This window comes from Oculina patagonica, chromosome 3, assembly GCF_052425735.1.
Source record: "Oculina patagonica isolate OP01 chromosome 3, crgOcupat, whole genome shotgun sequence".
NCBI lineage: Eukaryota > Metazoa > Cnidaria > Anthozoa > Scleractinia > Oculinidae > Oculina > Oculina patagonica.
In genome coordinates, this window is record NC_135760.1 from 15,516,301 (window position 1) to 15,535,001 (window position 18,701).

General features: G+C 39.5%; 2 protein-coding genes across 2 annotated transcripts in view; both read left to right on the top strand.

Moving 5' to 3' along the window:
* LOC144646923 (acetoacetyl-CoA synthetase-like) overlaps positions 1-18,701 on the top strand; it is a 66,315-nt gene that overhangs the window by 37,546 nt on the left and 10,068 nt on the right. The gene's annotated exons all lie outside the window — the stretch shown is intronic.
* LOC144646900 (solute carrier family 15 member 4-like) lies at positions 2,448-9,523 on the top strand. Its single transcript, XM_078506605.1, has 5 exons — positions 2,448-3,390; positions 4,971-5,154; positions 6,394-6,613; positions 7,195-7,380; positions 8,357-9,523. Exons 1-5 carry the CDS (start codon positions 2,528-2,530, stop codon positions 8,692-8,694), a joined length of 1,791 nt encoding a protein of 596 aa, XP_078362731.1. The 5' UTR covers positions 2,448-2,527; the 3' UTR covers positions 8,695-9,523.

Sequence of the window (18,701 nt, forward strand, 5' to 3'; positions counted from 1 at the left end):
TAAAAAAAAACACCGCCATGCTATGTTGGTGGTCTAAACCGATCAGGGATGAAAAAATGGTTTCACTTTGGGTAAAAAAAGCCCAGTCCTGATTGGACAATTTGATCTCCTTTATAAAGCCAAGTAAAAAAAAAATGGGAAAGTTGGAACGAACAAAAACCAAAAGGCGTTACTCCTCAATTAAGTACAACGAAAATTTTGTAAGACATGGCTTTTGTCTGCGTTTTAATACGAAATCAGGCCAAAATTTTAAAGCCTCGGCACGCTAGTTCCGTACTGGAGAGGCCAGCATTTAGATTTATTTTGCAAGTTCGCTTCTGGAAAATTTGACGATGGAGGAAATAACAAATAACAAAAAAAAAAAAAACGCCCGCCCGCTCTCTTTTTTATAGAAATCCGGACGAGAAACATTTTTTTCTTTTACTTGGCCTTAGGGAATTAATTTAAATTTTCCGACGAGTACTCCCCTCCCTTTCATAGGGGAGTCCCCCAGGAAATTTTCTTAGTTAGATTGAATTTGGATTGAAGCCCTATTTTATGAATTGCTGTGTTGCACCTGACGTCACGGTGGCCATGCTGGTGGACAAGAACAAAGCGTTTCCCCCGTTGGGAACTACTCTTTTATCAGGCAAATTCCGCGAAAACATTTTTTATTGTTTTTGCCACCAACATGGCCACCTTGTCACGTCGTTGCAATCCAAGAATAGGAGTCCTGCACACAAGTGCACAAACCAATCAGGACGAAGATTTTGAATCTTTGCAAAACGTTCGGGAGACGACTGACATATACTTGCTCGTCCATATAAAATTCTATTTTTTATGTACTATTTTAAACTATTTACTATTTGTAATTAATTAGTAGTCATTTGTAGTTAATTAGCACTTAATTAATAGTTAATTAGTAGTTAATTAGTAGTAGTTAATTAATTAGTAGGTCCACATTAGGACTTTAGTCTTGCCTTTTTTTATAAACCTACTTTATAAAAAAAACCATGTACGTACGTACGTACATATGTACCTACGTTCGTAGCAGGTGCAGCTTTTTCCACGCGTTACGTTTTTCCCAAAGGACGCAATTTAGGACAATTGCAATTGGGAGTCGTTTTCTCTGGATTAGGTCGGTGTAAAATGCAGACTGCAGGTGATTTATTTTGTCTGCAAGTCTGGAGTTGCCAACAATGCGCGAATCTTTGAATTTTTTTACAGCGAAGATAATTTTTCGATTCAAAATAAAAAGGATAAAGCATCTACGACTTCACAACCTTTTCTGGTATCACTGATATGATACATGAGTGCAATCCTGCATGTGTCAATGAAGGGGAGATAAGTGAACGGCTAGAAAGGGTGGATAGCGCTTTCTGCCGGTCTAATCACTATCCAGCAGATAAGTGTTGACAGAACAAACTACGCTATCCACCGAGTAGTGATTTATCCGGTGGATAGCGCTATCCACCCTTGACCAGGGCCACCCTTGGATATTGTGGCCACCCATACCCCAGAACGAGGGGGACCGTCTAGTTTCGTCACGCTGTAAATTGCGACGTTTCTTGCGTACTTTATCTTCAAAAGCCATTTTGCTCAGTCCTTAAAACATCACGGCGTGAATCAGTATCAGTGTAGTAAAGTTGGCGTTCGGATTTATCGATGAGAAGAATACTGACATTTTTAGGAGCTACCTTATTATAGGAAATTAACGCTTGTATTAATTAAGGTATTTGAAATTAACGCGAAAAATTACTTCCCATAAACGAAATTAACGCGAAAGAGGGGGTAACATTTCAAAATAAAGGAAATTAACGCGACGAACACAAAGAAAAGAAATCTTGAGACAACAGGAACAAGTTTTTTTCAACACTAGGCGTATAATACGAAATGTAGTGGTTAAGGGAAGGAATCTGACCGCTCGAGCGTTGATCTTCACAGTTTCAGTGCTAACGGCAGATTTTCACCCTGATGAAATAATGCCTTTTACTAGAAGTCAAGAACGGCTGGACTGTATCGAGAAATAAGGGTCAAAATAATGGAAATTAAGGTCATGGAAATTAACGCTCCACTTAATTAACGGCCCGGAAATTAACGTTAACAAAAATTAACGCGACTTAAATTAACGCGAATTTTTGAATTTCGCGTTAATTTCATAATAAGGTAACCCCAAGCCCAAATCTTTCACCTTGCGTGATGCTGATGATTGCGTTACTTGAGCACCACCGTACCAGCGCGCGCAGCACTTGCGCTAGTAATGAAAGAACTGATCTTTTCTGCAACTAATTGTAGAATTTTTGCAACCAGATATTTACATGAAGTGTAACTTTGGTTATCTTTATATGATGAATAATTTTAAAAAATTTTTCAGGAAAGGTGCCTGGACTGGACCGCGTGCGTGACGTAATCCACCGCGCGCTCGTCCCAGTCACGATCACATGACTTACGACAAAAGTCACCAGATCGAAAACGTACTTCCTGTTGATTGAAAAGGGAACTTCATTCTTTACTTAGAGCTTTTTTGCTCAGCAAACCGTAAAAACCAATGAGTTTGAGAACTTTTCCACCAGAAATGTCTTCTACATCAGGACTGGACGAGAAAACACCACTTATTCGGTCAATTTCTACTTCAAACGATGCTCTTAACAGAAGTGCGAGCAGCCATCTTCAACACCTTACCGCACCACGACAACAACCAACTCAGATACCAGCACAGAACTCCTTCCTTCCTTTGGTCTGCGTTCTTCTGACTGTAGTTCTCGAAAGAATAGCGTACTATGGTATTCTGGCGAATCTGCTTCTTTTCTTGATAAACGAGACTAAATTTAATCAATCAGTTTCTGTTGGCGTCGTTTTCGGTTTCACTGGACTATCTTTGTTGATGTCGACTGTAGGAGGGATTGTCGGAGATTCGTATAGTGGTCGTTATAACGCTGTATGGGGAAGTCTTCTAGTTTACATCGTGGGTGTTGGCATGATATTTTCTACAGCTTTTATCTCCGAGAAATATACTAACCTTAGAACATCTTATCACGTTCTAGCATTATTTTCTTTGTTGATAATTTCTATCGGCGAAGGGGCATACAAGGCGAACGTTACAGCGTTTGGAGGGGATCAGTTAAGAGGGCAGGACGAGCAAAGATATCGGCGATTTTTCAACTGGTATTATTGGAGTATTAACGTGGGTTCCTTCATAGGATTCTCTGCTATTGCATATGTCGAACAGGTATTCTCATTTACGACGGGATTTGCCATATTATTTGGCAGCATTGTTTTGGCCTCTGTTATTTTCTGCATCTGTAAATCTCGTTATATTAGCCATCCTCCGACTGGACACATGGTGAAAAAGATATATAGCATAATAAAAGAAGCAAGACAGAAAAAAAGTGAAGCGGAAGATTCTACAAGGTATAGTGGATGGAGTAATTAGCTGCATTAAGGGGGGAGAGAGACAGTGTTGTGGGTGTCCAATATGGACTGAGTCGAGGGCTGTACTGGGGGAATATTGCCTGATCAGGTCTTTCAGGTGTGCACTAAGTAAGGATGGGCCGATACTTGATACCAAATATTCAATACATCGATATTTTGACAATTTTGAAAAGTATCGATACTTTCGAAAAATATCGCATTTTCGATACGTTTTCGATGCTGTATGTACACGTGACCTGAGCCTGCGGTCTCCTGGTCAGCACCTGAGGTTTAAAAAATGCAATTTTGCTCAAAGAAATATTGTTGTTCTTGTCACTATTGAATTTTTCTTGCCTTGACTTGATGTCCACACCAGGGTCCACACATTGCTGATGCAACAGTGAATCAAAAAGACCAAAAAACAACATTCGTGGCTAACATCTATAATGCCAGGACTGTCTTTCGAATTCTTAGACGAATCACGTGACATACCAATGACGTCAGGAAGGAAATGATGTCATAATATCGATATCGATATTGATATCGTATCGTTTTGAAAAACCTGTATCGGCCCATCCTTAGCACTAAGTGAAGGGATGTCCATGTAAGGCTGTGTTTACACATGACGTGGGTACTTGAAATATTAGTATGTTCACATTAGTGCCCTGTGAGAATCGTACTTGGGCACTGCCTAAGAAAGATCATGGGTGATATTCTCCCAGTACAGTTCCGAGGGAGACATGGTGGCCCAATCATTAGTGTACTGGACTCTGTAACGAGCGGTCTGGGTTACGGTACGAGCCCTGAATGGGGTCATTGTGTTGTGTTCTTGGGAAAGACACTTGACTCTCATAGTGCCTCTCTCCACCCAGGTGTATAAATCGGTACCAGCGAATTTACTGTCAGGGGGGTAGCTCTGCGATGGACTAGCATCCTATCCAGGGGGGAGTAGAAATACTCCTTGCCGCTTAATGCTACAGAAGCCTGGGTAAGCTCTGGCCTGATGATCCACTTGGCTCGAGAGCAGGCTTTGCCTTTACCTTACAGTTTTGAGGGAGACGCAGTGGCCTAATGGTTAGTGTACTGGACTCTGTAACAAGTGGTCTGAGTATGAGCCCTGACTAGGGTCAAATGTGTTGAGTTTTTCGGCCTGTCTTCATCCAGGTGTATAAATGGGTATCGGCAATTTTACTGCTGGGGATAATCCTGCAATGGACTACCATCCCAGGGGGGAGTAGAACTACTTCTAGTTGCTTCATGCTACTGAAACCCAGGATAAGCTCCAGCCTGATGGGTCACTAGGCTAGAACGCAGACCTTACCTTTTTAACCTCTACAGTTATGAGGGCTGTCTTTGTTGTGCTCTTCAAAGTGTTTTGCCAGCAAGCTGGGCACTGTCATTCTTCATAGTGGCTTTGAGCATTATGAGAAAAATACAAAGTTATTACATGTTCTCATATTTATTGGTGCAGAAACGCAATGAATAGTGCTTTAGGCTCTAGATAGTGAGTCGTGAAGGTACAGCTCTAGGTTGTCCAAAATTTGAATAAAATATTATTATTTTTTGTCTTGCTTTTCCAGCGACACTAGCACTCAGTATTATCCAGGCTTACAGGAATACATGCCTATCAAAAGTTGGCTGGATCGTGCCATGATGAAATATGGTGGAAGTTATTTGGATACTGACATAGAAGAGGTTAAAACAATTGGCAAGATTATAGTCATTTTTGTAATTCTTATTCCTTATTGGGCAATATATTTTCAGGTAAGAGGTTCGTCTGTAACAGTATTGTATGAAAAATATCCAACTGGGGACAGCGTCTCTGTATTTGCAGACATGAACTTGCTACATGCTTACTGGGATCTCTCAATCTCGTTCCCAGATCATGTGGGTAGACGAGCCGGAAGGCGAGATCTGGTCAAGTAAGAAAATTCAATTTTTTTGATTGGCTGTTTCAAAACATGGCTGTTACAGTGCTAAAATTTGAATGTGCGCTGCGGCCCCCCTCTGTTTTTATGCAAATTAGAGATCATACACGCAATCAAAATATCATTTTTTTATCAGTCGGCCTCAAAAGTCAAGAAGATTTCTTTTTAGTTCTTCGTAGCATTATAAAGCCATTTCTTACGAATAACAATGTTCAACAATAGAGAATCCGCCGTACGAATATTTACATTCGATTACGTGACCTGATCAAATTTGCATAAAGTTTAGACACGTCTAGTCATGGCATGTAACTGCCGAATGAACAATTTTTTTAAATCAAATAAATATTTTTACCTGAACTAAAGCTTACATGATTGCCTTCTGCTTTATTCTTTAGTAAAATACTCTGCTTGATATTATTCCAGGAAAGGCAAGAATGGTAAATCATTGGTTATTCATTTGATTGCCATTTTCTTTAAATTGTCTCGGGAATGCGCAATTGACTCGCCTGCCACATTCCTGACAGGCAATCACGTGATACAAATCCGATTTGACCAGATCTCGCCTTCCGGCTCGTCTACCTGCGAGATCTGGGAACGAGATTAGGGGTCTCTTTCTTTTAAAGGGAATGTCCATTCTTACAACAAGTTGATGTTGAATTGTTTGAAATAATGCCTAAATTTCAAATTTTACAAGAAAGGGGAGAAATAACATTTAACAGCAACAAAAAGTGGAAAAGATTATCCCCTCTAATTTTCATGTGTGTCACCATTTTGGATTTTATAACATGTAATAGTTGGCCCCATTGTTAGAAAGCAGACGATCTTTTATGTGAAACAATTTGGCAACCATTACATGTCATAAAGTCAAAAATGGTTGCACGTGGAAAATTTAAAAGTCATAATCTTTTCCACCCTTTTCCCCCTCTTTTTTCCACTTTTTGACCTTATCTTGGATAAGGTCAAAGGTTATATTTTTGACCTTATCTTGGATAAGGTCAAAGGTTATCATTTTTTACCGTATCTTGTGTAGCTGGAAAACTGTGAATGCGAAGACTGTTTATTTCATCTCTTTTAGATGAATTCAACATTTCTGCTTCAAGGACTGCACATGAGGATAAGTATCTACAATGACACAGATGACTCTGCCAAAGATTTAAGTGTAGTTCCTCCTGCCTGGATTTCTCTAGTGGACATTATTTTTGTTCTGATCTTAATTCCGATTATGGATAAATGGATTTATCCATGGCTTGATAGAAAAGGATGGAGTCCAAGTGTATTCACTAGAATTTCTATTGGTAAGCTCAGCGATCTACATCAGTGTTGTTTTAACATTTGCATGCTTCGACATCTGGTAATTAAGGTGGCTTACCACAGTTTTGAGGTACAAAAGAGCCCAATTTTGGACTCTTTTAAACTTCTTTTCTTTCTCTAACACAGCCTACAACATCACATCCGACACTTGAATATTAAAAATGCTAATTAACAGCCAAAATGAATGGCTGAGTGCTTTAGAGGGGATTGGGTGCTTAAGTTGTTTCAGTAGCGTTTTTCTCAACCCAACGGTAGGGTCATGGGCCTACGTTGAAAAATGTCAGAAATAGAAATTGGCTCTAAATGAACATTCATGCAAAATACAACAGGAAAAATAAAATAGGAAAATAAGACTTTGCCTAATTCAAAAATAGCTCAAAACCTGCCTTACAGATATTTTTTGTAAAATTCTGAGTGTGGACGTGATTCACCTCTATAAATTAATTGTGAAAGTTCCATCATGGGTTGCTTGGTAGGATTTCAAGAAATTTTAGGTCAAAAACAGGTTTTCCAACCTCGAAAAAGAATCAAAGTTTTGTCTTTTGTTTTTCTTTTCAATCGCCAGGGTTTTTGTTTGCTGTTGCGTCAATGTTAGTTGCTGGTGGAGTTGAAATTGCGAGGAAAGCTGATACAGATAATTGTGTCAATCAGACAGTTGGACATCTAAACTACACAGCTTGTATGTATATCTATTACCAAATTCCTCAGTATGGCCTCATTGGTATCAGTGAAGTGTTTGCAAGTGTAGGAGGTAAGTAACCTAGTGCCTTGAAATTTGGGTGAAAAACTCAGAGAAAAATTTCCCGATAGTAGCAGTAGCAGTTGTAGCAGCAGTAGCAGTAGCAGTAGCAGTAGCAGTAGCAGTAGCAGTAGCAGTAGTAGTAGCAGTAGCAGTAGCAGTAGCAGTAGTAGTAGCAGTAGCAGTAGCAGTAGCAGTAGTAGTAGTAGTAGTAGTAGTAGTAGTAGAGTAGCAGTAGCAGTAGCAGTAGCAGTAGCAGTAGCAGTAGTAGCAGTAACAGTAGCAGTAGTAGCAGTAGCAGCAGTAGTAGTAGTAGTAGTAGCAGTAGCAGTAGCAGTAGCAGTAGCAGTAGAGTAGCAGTAGTAGCAGTAACAGTAGCAGTAGTAGAGTAGCAGCAGTAGTAGTAGTAGTAGTAGCAGTAGCAGTAGCAGTAGTAGTAGCAGTAGCAGTAGCAGTAGCAGTAGCAGAGTAGCAGAACAGTAGCAGAGAGCAGAGCAGAGAGTAGTAGTAGTAGTAGCAGTAGCAGTAGCAGTAGCAGTAGCAGTAGCAGTAGCAGTAGCAGTAGCAGCAGTAGTAGTAGTAGTAGTAGCAGTAGCAGTAGCAGTAGCAGTAGCAGTAGCAGTAGCAGTAGTAGTAGCAGGCGGCAGTAGCAGTAGCAGTAGTAGCAAGCAGTAGCAGTAGTAGTAGCAGGCGGCAGTAGCAGTAGCGGCAGCAGTAACAGTAGCAGTAGTAGCAAGCAGTAGCAGTAGTAGTAGCAGGCAGCAGTAGCAGTAGCAGCAGCAGTAGTAGCAGGCGGCAGTAGCAGAAGCAGTAGCAGTAGTGCATAAAATATTGTTTGTTTCAGTGAGAGTAGCCCTGAAAGCCCCTTGGGAAGTGACCAATTGAAATATTTACATTTACGTGTACCGGTATATGTTATTGTAGCAAATTTTTTGGTTGGAATTCTGGCAAAGCTGTCTGTTAATGTTTACTGTGTCTTGTGTTTCAGCCCTGGAGTTTGCATACAAAGAATCCCCCAAGTCCATGCAAAGTTTTGTCATGGGTCTGTTCTTTTTTACAAGGTCAGCAGGCAGCTTGCTTGGTGGAGGTTTGTACGAGCTTTGTACTTTGGGAGAACATCGATGGATTCCAAGCTTGGATGTTCGATTTAACGAACCAAAGCTTGGAGCCCATTTAAATTACTATTTCTTCCTTCTGGCTGGATTACAGTTCCTCACTTGGATTATCTTCTTTGCTGTAACAATGAAATACAAACTCATTCAGTTCAATCAGAAGAGGACTATGCCTGTCATACAAAGATCACAGTCCAGCAATCCAAGGACCTGACGTGATGCAGTCCTTTGTTATTTGCAACGGAGGCAATTGCTTTAGGGAAAGAACATGCGGTAATGTTCTGGGCACTCACATGGTTTATTTACCTTTAATAACTTCCAGTTGATAATCAGCAAACTATTAGATTGTGGTTAGTAGTAGTGACATGATTTATATTACACATTACACTTTACAAAATGTAGTAGGTAAAGCAGTGTTTAATTGACTGTTAAGAGTATCATGTTATTGCCTTTTTCGTTTTATAATTTGGTTCATAATTTAATATAATTTGGCTGGTCTATACATATCACCCTATGGCACCCTATGTGAAAGACAATTGCGACTATGGCACAAGTGAAAGACAACTCACACAAGTGTTCAAACGAGTCACAGCAAACAAGCTGTTTTCAACCAATCAGGATCAACCAATCGTTTTCTTGTGCTTGGTACCAACTGCATGTTATTGCCTGTATTGTCTACTGGGTTACCTGCATTTGCTGTGATTGGTCAAATGTGTTACTTGGGTTTTCGTTGTTATAACTGCTCTGCTGAAAACTATAAGCACTTTTTATAACATGATGCATGGTTTTTTATTTGGAGAAAAGGAAATGTTAATTTAAGTTAGTTAGTGTAAGGTGCTTACTATTAGTTTAAGGCATCTAAATTCCGATGAAATATAACTTCCGATACAGCCACTACCTTGAATAAAAGTGTAATTCAAAATGCTTAACTGTGCAGTGTAGGCAACCGTTTTCCAAACAACTAACTGAAGTTAGCTAAAAAAGTTAGCCAGGATAGCTTGTTAAAATAAGGAGCGACAGAATAAAGAAAATTTGCAATGGTGTCTGAATATTCACAGCAGCTGTATTTGCGTCTAAACGACTTGTGACTTCCACACTTGCCCACAATAGACATAAAGTCACACCCTTTCAAAAGCGAATACAATTGCCCGCGAAACCCCCCTTTTGTTGGAGATATTCGCGCATAAACATTGAAATAATAGCTATTTGTTAATGGGTTTAAAACTGGCCGTTTCATAGGTGCATCATTTGGCTCATTAACGGATTTCTATTGTTTGAATATTTAGAGGGGATTTTCTCTGCATGAAAAAGACTTGTGACTTCGACACTTACACAATAGGCATGGAGTCACACCCTTTCCAACGCGCACACAATTGCCGGGCATTCCCCCTTTTGACGGAGATATTAACGCATGAATATTAAAATTATAGGAATTTTTAATAAGGTAAAAACTGGCCATATTCAAAGTGGACCATTTTGCTTTTTTAACGGATTTCTGTTGTTTGAATATTCAGAGGCGATTTACTCTGCATGTAAAAGACTTGCGACTTTGCCACTTGTACACAATAGTCATGGAGTCACACCCTTTCCAACGCGCACACAATTGCCGGGAATTCCCCCTTTTGACGGAGATATTCACGCATGAATATTGAAACAATAGGAATTTGTTAATGAGTTAAAAATGCCCAAACTGGCCATTTTTAAAGTAGACCATTTTGCTCATTAACGGATTTCAATTGTTTCGATTTTCAGTGTCTCTGCGTGTAAAAGACTTATGACTTTGTCACTTGACATTGAGTCACACCCTTTCCAACGCGCGCACAATTGCGCGGGAAATCCTCTTTTTCACAGAGATTAACATATGAATATGGAAACGATAGGAATTTGTTAATGAGTTTAAAACTCATTTTCTCATTCTCGCATGAATATTGAAATAATAGAAATTTGTTAATGAGCTTAATACTGTAAAAACGAGATAGTTTGAAGGTGGAACATTTTGCTCTTTAACGGATTTCTATTGTTTGAATATTCAAAGGGGATTATCTCTGGACTCACTGCATGTAGAAGACTTGTGACTTTAACACTTGCACACAATAGACTTGGACTCACACCCTTTCCAACGCACACACAATTGCTAGGGAAATCCCCCTTTTGACGGAGATATTCACGCATAAATATTAAAACAAAAGAATTTTTCAATGAGTTGAAAACTGCCAAACGAACAATCTTCAAAGTGGAATATTTTGCTCATTAAAGGATTTCTATTGTTTGAATATTCAGAGGGGATTTTCTCCTCGTCTAAAAGGCTTGTGACTTCGGGTCTTGCACACAAACGTCGTGGAGTCACCCTTTCCAACGCGCACAAAATTGCCCGGGAAATCCCCCTTTTAACGGAGATATTTACGCGTGAATATTAAAACAATAGGAATTTGTTAATAAGGTAAAAGCCGGCCCAAACTGGCGATTTTTAAAGTGGCCCATTTTGCTCATTAACGGATTTATATTGTTTGAATATTCAGAGGGGATTTTCTCTGCGTGTAAAAGACTTGTGACTTCGACACTTGCACACAATAGACATGGAACCACACCCTTTCCAACACGCACACAATTGTAGGGAATTCCCCTTTTTGACGAAATATTCACGCAATAGGAATTTGTTAATGAGTAAAAAAATGCCTAAACTAGCCGTTTTCAAAGTGGACCATTTTGCTCATTAACTGATTTTTATTGTTTAAATATTAAGAGGGGTTTTTGTCTGCGTGTAAAAGACTTGTGAGATTTAGGACTTCGACACTTGCACACAATAGAGATGGAGTCACACCCTATCAACGCACGCACAATTGCCCAGGAAATCCCCCTTTTGATGGAGATATTCAAGCATGAATATTGAAACAATAGGAATTTGTTAATGAGTTAAAAACTGCCTAAACTGGTCGTTTTTAAAGTGGACCAATTTGCTCATTAAGGGAGTTCTATTGTTTGAATATTCGGAAGGGATATTCTTTGCCTGTAAAAGAGTCGTGACAGACACTTGCAAACAGTAGACATGGAGTCACACCCTTTCCAACGCGCACACCATTGCTTGGGAAAATCCCCCTTGTAACAGGGATATTCATCCATAAACGGATTTCAATTGATAAATTATTCAGAGGGGATTTTCTCTGTGTGTAAAAGACTTGTGACTTCGACACTTGAACACAAAACAGATAGTCACACCTCTTCTAAAGCGCACACGGAGATATTAACGCATAAATATTAAGACTATTGAAACAATAGGAATTTGTTAATGAGTTAAAAACTGCCCAAACTGATCGTTTTCAAAGAGGACCATTTTGCCCATTAACGGATTTCTATTGTTTGAATATCCAGAGGGGATTTTCTCTGCGTGTAAAAGACTTATGACTTGGACACTTGCACACAATAGACATGGAGCCACACCCTTTCCAACACGCACACAAGTGCCCGGGAAATCCTCCTTTTGGCGGATAAATATTGAAACAATAATAAACTGCCCAAACTGACCATTTTCAAATTGGACGAATTTGCTCAAAAACGGATTTCTATTCTTTGAATATTCACAGGGGATTTTCTCTACGTGTATAAAAAGACTTGTGACTTCGACACTTACACACAGTAGACGTGCAGTAACACTCTTTCCAACGCCCACAAAATTGCCGGCAGTAAAAAGTCTCAAAGCGAAAAGATGAAATCTATTGTCGAGACAATTTTAATTTTTTGTTAACACTGAAAGAAAAACCGGTCTAAATTGCTAGCGTTTTCTTTACTTAGCACCACACCCACCTACCTCCCCTTGGGAGTAATACCGGAAAGATATTGTACACATTCAATTCTATGCTTCGAAAAAAAAAATTTTTGTTATGTTTCTTTGAACGTTTATCGCTAGGACAAAGTAAGTTTACAGCATTGAATTCTATATGGTTGGAAAAAGAGACATGGAAGATTGTTTCAGAGTAAGTTATTGTAATGTCTTCGGTTTCTTAACATGCGCAAAAGCATTCTCGTCCCCATAGCTCTTTCGTTTCTCTTAGCCGGCTGGGCCTTGGCACGAGAAAACGAAGGGCTCTGGGGACACAGGATTTCCAGTCCTAGATTCTAGGACTTCCGGTCTTCATGTATGCAGTCATGACGTTTCAAAAGAATGTATGAGAGAGTCGTTACGTTTTCGACTTCTGTTGAGGAATTTTTTGTTCCAAACAGGCGATCAAAAAAAATTCGAATTAATTCAAAAATCCTATGTCCCCAGAGCCCTTCGTTTCTTGTGCCAAGCCGGCTAAGAGAAACGAAAGGGCTATGAGGACGAGAATGGCGCAAAAGAGAAGAACTCTCATTCTCGACCCCAGAGCTCTTGTCGTTTGCACGTGACTGACGGCGTCATGCGCAAAAGCGAAGTGCTCTGGGGTCGAGAATGAAGAACTCTGAGGATGGAATAGATCAATGTGTACTGCGCGCGCGAATCTCACAAAATAGCATAAATGAATTACGGAGGCCCTATCTGTGACGCGCCATTAATAAAGCCCTTGGCTTCCTTTCTTACTCTCTGTCATTTACGACATTCTCCTACAACAGGGGCGACCTGTATTTCATGCAGTATTAAAGAAGAACTGCAACTGTCCACGCCTTGTCTCAGCATCACATCATATTAGAAGGTGTGATCATGAGAGAACTTGTTTAGAAAACTCTCATCCTGAGCTACATGATAGAAGTGGCGAGAATAGAACAAACTCAAGAACACAATTGGAAAATGAATATTGCTCAAATTCTTCACGTCCAGTAAGAACATTCAAATCCTCGCAACTGTGTCAGGATGACCGTGAAGTAAAGGATTCTCCTGATACAGAGAGAAGTTCTTCTAAGACTGAATGTCAATGCCCCACAGCGGCACTGGATAACCACAGCCTACAGGACAATGACAGAGTTTTGGAATCACAAGGTAGAGCGATAAGCTACTGTAGTATCTCTGATACAAGCTGTAGAGCAGCACAGTCTGCAAAAATTATGCAAACCGGTCGTCTACCATCGGAAGAAGCGCATGAAACAGTCATTGTTTTGTTGGATTGCAAAGGATATAAAGAAGCCCAGGTCTGATACAAGCTGCAAGTATCCTCAGATCGGCTATATTTTCATATTTAACAAGTTTACTTTATGTTTGTTATTTAATTTACTAGCTTTGTTTCCTCAGTATGCTGCTACATATCGGTACTATATACTGCACTGGGACATCCCTACTACCAGTCAGATCAAAGTATGAAACAGGAGTAAATCTTTGTTACTTATTTTCGTCGGACTTAATTTTCGCAATTTTAAAAAAATCACGAAAGATCTGCTAAAATTTATTTTAAATGTTTTCTATTGTATTTTCAGGTTAATTGCCTATTTTTGGCCAAATCGCAAAAATTAAGTCCTACGAAATATCCCCATTCCATTTTTTGGACTAAAAAATCCAATTTTTCAAGAGTATGTCAGTGGAAAACCACCCCAATAATCAAACAACCACACTTTCATGGTCCAATAGAGGTCAAAGCATTAATAAAACAAATTAGCACCTATGAAGTAAATAAAATGGTTCAAATTGGGTAGGTAGTGAATTTAACTGCAGTTGTGCTGAGTGGAATGAGCAATTATAGTTATCATACAAATCTTGCATGTGACTGTATGTCTCTTCCCATCATCTGTGTTTTGTATATAGTCAAGCCTTGTTTATCCTTTTAATTGTTTGTGGCCTTTTTTTCAATTTTTAGTTGGCACTTAGCTCCTTTAAAACAACTCTTTCCTTAAACTGAGAACATTGATCAAATACCAAATTATATTTTGAAGATTTTGATGGCAGTAAACAAGTTGTATTCTATGTTACATTAACGATGTTGACAATCAGGTTGTGTTCTGCAATGGCTGAGCTTTCATATGGTACTGTAACACATACACAGGTGTAGCTACTGTGGAGTTTACCTCGTGTAAAAACCTGAGAAAATTTTATTTGTTTAGGAGCTATTTTTTTCCTGCTCTGTATTGTTTTGAGGTTCCTGCATGTGCCACAAAATGGTTGCCGAATCCCCCCCCCCCCCCCCGACACCCCAACGTATACTAATATGAACATATTTGGTCTAATGTCATGGCTTGTTAAATGCAATGATAACATTAAGTCTTACTGTTGAACCATAGTTAGTAGTCTAGAGGTAACCAGCCATGATATTAGATATACAAATTTTATATACAGATAACCTAAACCAAACTGTTTCAAACTTCACTGCATAAATAATACTTCCAAAATAATGTTCCTTTTATTACACGTGACCAACGTAAATTTATATTTTATATTATTTGTACAAACATTTTTTTACTGTCCGTTTACATTGTGCTTTGTACATTGTCCAATGTGAATCACATCATTTGATAACATGTTAAGTAGTAAATACATATGAACGTGCCCAGACTTGTACATAAAGAGTTGAAGTTATTTATCTTGTCATTTGAGAATGTGACATTTGAGTTACAAATTAGGATCAACAGGATGTAGTTATTGATTAGCTTTAATACACCTTCAGCTTCTGCTGCGCCAGTTTCAGACATTACAATAAAAGTTGTTTTGTTTACACTGCATACTACATCTTTACTGTGTCTTGGTTCATTCTCTTGGGGGTGGGGTGGGGGATGGGGGCATCCAAATTTTAAGCCCCCAGTGGCTTAATATCATGTAATATATTTTCAAGACCTGGGGCTTAATGTAGAGAGGAAGGGAGGGGGGCCTTATTTCAAATCATGTATCCTTTGGGATACAAATAAAGAAATGAATTTGACTTTTTGATGTTTTAGTGCTGTTTAGTGAACACGTTTTCACAATATAGGAGCCATACAAAGTAAATGTGGTGGATAAATAACTTAAAATGTGAAATACCAGATTCATCATGATTTTTCATGGGTAATACATGTGGGACTCCGGAGCCGACGTTCCGGGTTCGAGCCCTGGCCGGGGTCACTGTGTTGTGTTCTTGGGCAAGACATCTCATAGTGCCTCTCTCCATCCAGGTGTATAAATGGGTACTGGCGAAATAATGCTGGGGGGGGGGGGGTACCCTGCGATGGACTAGCATCCCATCCAGGGGTAAGTAGAAATACCGATACTCCTAGCTGCTTAATGCTATCGAAACCGGGATAAGCTCCGGCAGTATGTGCCACTTGGCTCGAGGCTGTCCTTTATTTTTTCGACTTTTTTTGCTTGTTTACAAGCAAAAAAGTAGGAGAATAGCGTTTACATAGGCTAAAATCTGAACCGGAAGGGATCGCATTCTTGTTAACTCTCAAGGGACTGTTTTAATTTCTCAAGGGAATACTTTCCGCTGTGGGTGATCAAAGTGCGTGACTTGTAAAGTGTCACTCTATAGTTGTGCTTCAGCACTTCCGTTCTTGTAGAAAAAACGTGACTTGTCAAATTTACAAACATTATATAAGAATCAAAAACGTGAGTAGCCCAAATCTTACGTCACATAACCAATTAAGAATGTAAGGGGTTCAGCGCTCAAAGGCAGCGAAGTTTAAAACGATTAAGAACGCAATTTTTACGAGTACAAGTCTTTAGGCGCTAATATTAATTTAACCTAAAACGATTAACAACGCAAATTTGTACTCGTACAAGTCTTTCACACACTAAAACGTTGCTAATAGTTAACCAAAGGGAACTCATTTCGTGACAATTGATTATTTCTGCTGAGTTACACAATTTAGAATTGCAACATCATCTAGCGAAGCGCACTATCACTAAAAATAGATTTCGCCACATGATACCACCCCCCCCGCGTGAGTCGGACAACAATTTTAGTTTCGGCAAAGGCTTTGTATCCGATCTGTTTCGACACATGATAGATAGAGGGCGAAAATATTATGCAATTCAAACGCCTTTCTAATGGAATTGACGGCGGGTTTGATTTTAATAAAGCTGTTATTTATCCCCATTACTATTACCGACTGCAGCTACAGCTGCCGAGCTCGATCAGTGTATATTAAATAGTATTTGCCGCGACAATTGTGTAACGAAATTGACCTCTTTAAATATTCGGGTCAGGCAAGGGGACCGATCGGACGAGCGTTTCTTTGTGTAATTTTGTGGTGGCATAAATCTGAGGTTAGCTCTGTTGTGTTGCAAAATGTGCCACTAAGAACAGTGTAAACGTTTTGCATTTCTCATAAAAATAAATGTCTTCTTTCAGCAAATCCCGGCAGCAAATCGGGCCTTTATAATCCATTCAATAACTGAGAGTAAAACATTTTACACATCTATTGAATAATCGCTCTGTTTGACAAACCTTTTGTTTAAAACCACGGTTTGAGCTTTCTACGTTGCACAGGTAAGGTTTTCCGAATTCCGAGCCAATCTGGCCATGGTTTTGTGAAACAATCGCTAAATATGCCTCCAAAGTGCCCTCCAACCATACATTGCTCTTACAGAGAGCGGTTTGTTTGTCCGAATTTCGACTCACATCGGGGGTCAAATTCTGTGACGTGATTAGTGCGCTTCGCTAATTACAACATCATTAAATGTGTTAAGTGATATTTATAAGTGTTTTTGTAGCCTGTTGTGAAATTACTTCTGGTGGAAAAAGTAAACGTTAAACGTTTCTTCTGTTCAGAAGTTAATATAATGCATCGCCATTAGAAAAATAAACAGCAACTGTTTTGCTGGAAATGTAGTCGTTAGAAATGGCATGTGTAGCCGTAAGGTAAAGAATAACTCGAGGAGAAGCGGCTTTTGGTAATATCCAAACGAAAATTTACTTCTCAATGTGGGGTTAAGATTGCGTGACGAGACAAAAGGTAACTCTATCGTGCGTAACCTTACCTGCGATCAGGCGTTATTTTTCTGCATTAAGCCGAGTAGAAATCTTTCTAACTCGAAAGGAAACAACTATTTCGATTAAACATGTTAAAGGCAAACGTCAAAGTTTACCTTTTTTAACCAAGCCAAAGTATATGAGTCGCAAAGCACCCAGCCGTCGCGACTGACAAATACAGCATTTACACCGCGAAAATAAAAAAATGCTTGAACTGAAAGACGTTTGAATTCTTCCATGATATGTTCGAACAACAATGCCCAGGATAAACCTTCTACTCTTACTAAATTCATGCAAAAAAAGTCGATATCTCGAAGAGATCTTTGATTTTGTGTAAGTAGAGGTGTGGTTGAAAAAGTTCAGGTATTTTTCTATCTCATATTAATTTTTTGGGCAGTGTTAACTAGTGAGTCACAGCTTCACTGACACGCCAACACCTTCCTCTCAAGTGTGAGGTGCCAAATTACAAGACATACCTCCCAGCCTCGGCTAGGGTTGCTCTACCTCCCGGTATATAACAGGGATAGGAGCTCATTGGGAGAACTTGTAGCCTGTGTACAGCCGTCCCGCTCTGCCTAAAAAAATCGCGATTTTTTTTTAGCGGAGCGAGACAGCTGTACACAGGCTAGTGGGCCTTGTTTACTGTGACTGTTAACAAACATCTGGTTTTTGGAGGGAGTGTAGAGAGGGCATTTTAAAATCTACACACATACTTCAGGCTCCCTTGGGGTTTATTAGGAACGATTTCCAGCCGGTAACTTCTATTTTTCAGTGAGCTAAATCATTTTAGTTTATACCACACAAGTGAATAGTGCTTTTCGCGCGCGCTGATTGGTTGACTCGCAAAGGTTGATTAGCAAAGGACCGTGATTCACCATCGAGCAGCTAAAGAGAAACAAACTGCCTTCACGCGTCGCTTTGTTTACCGGTAGTGATGTTTTGGTCCGCTAGTTATTCAACTTGTGTGGTATATACTAAAACAATGATTCACCTCACCAACGGGTGGAATCCCCATATGAAAGAGACGGGGAGGGATGCTCCCCGTGTCGCTTAGGTGTGTAAATTAAGGATTTTGGTCTAGGGTATGCAGGACAGAACGCCAATATTCTTTAGCCATCAAGGTCTCGTTTAGGGTTCAAAATTAAGAAATAAAAAACACTGTCATACAGTGTTGGCAGTCTAAACCGATCAGGGATGACAAAATGGTTTCACTTTGGGTAAAAAAAGCCCAGTCCTGATTGGTCAATTTGATCTCCTTTAGGGATTTTTAAAATTCAAATTTTCCGACTAGCACGTCCCTCCCTTGCATACGAGAGTCACCCCAGGACATTTTTTAGTTAGATTGAATTGGGATTGAAGCCCTACCGTGGCTTTATGA

What these genes read in the sequence shown, in the direction of transcription:
- LOC144646900 (XM_078506605.1), top strand. Translation starts at nt 2,528, where the DNA reads ATGAGTTTGAGAACTTTTCCACCAGAAATGTCTTCTACATCAGGACTG. An exon ending in GAAGCGGAAGATTCTACAAG is followed by an intron (nt 3,391 to 4,970) that starts GTATAGTGGATG and finishes TTGCTTTTCCAG; the next exon opens with CGACACTAGCACTCAGTATT. An exon ending in ATTGGGCAATATATTTTCAG is followed by an intron (nt 5,155 to 6,393) that starts GTAAGAGGTTCG and finishes CATCTCTTTTAG; the next exon opens with ATGAATTCAACATTTCTGCT.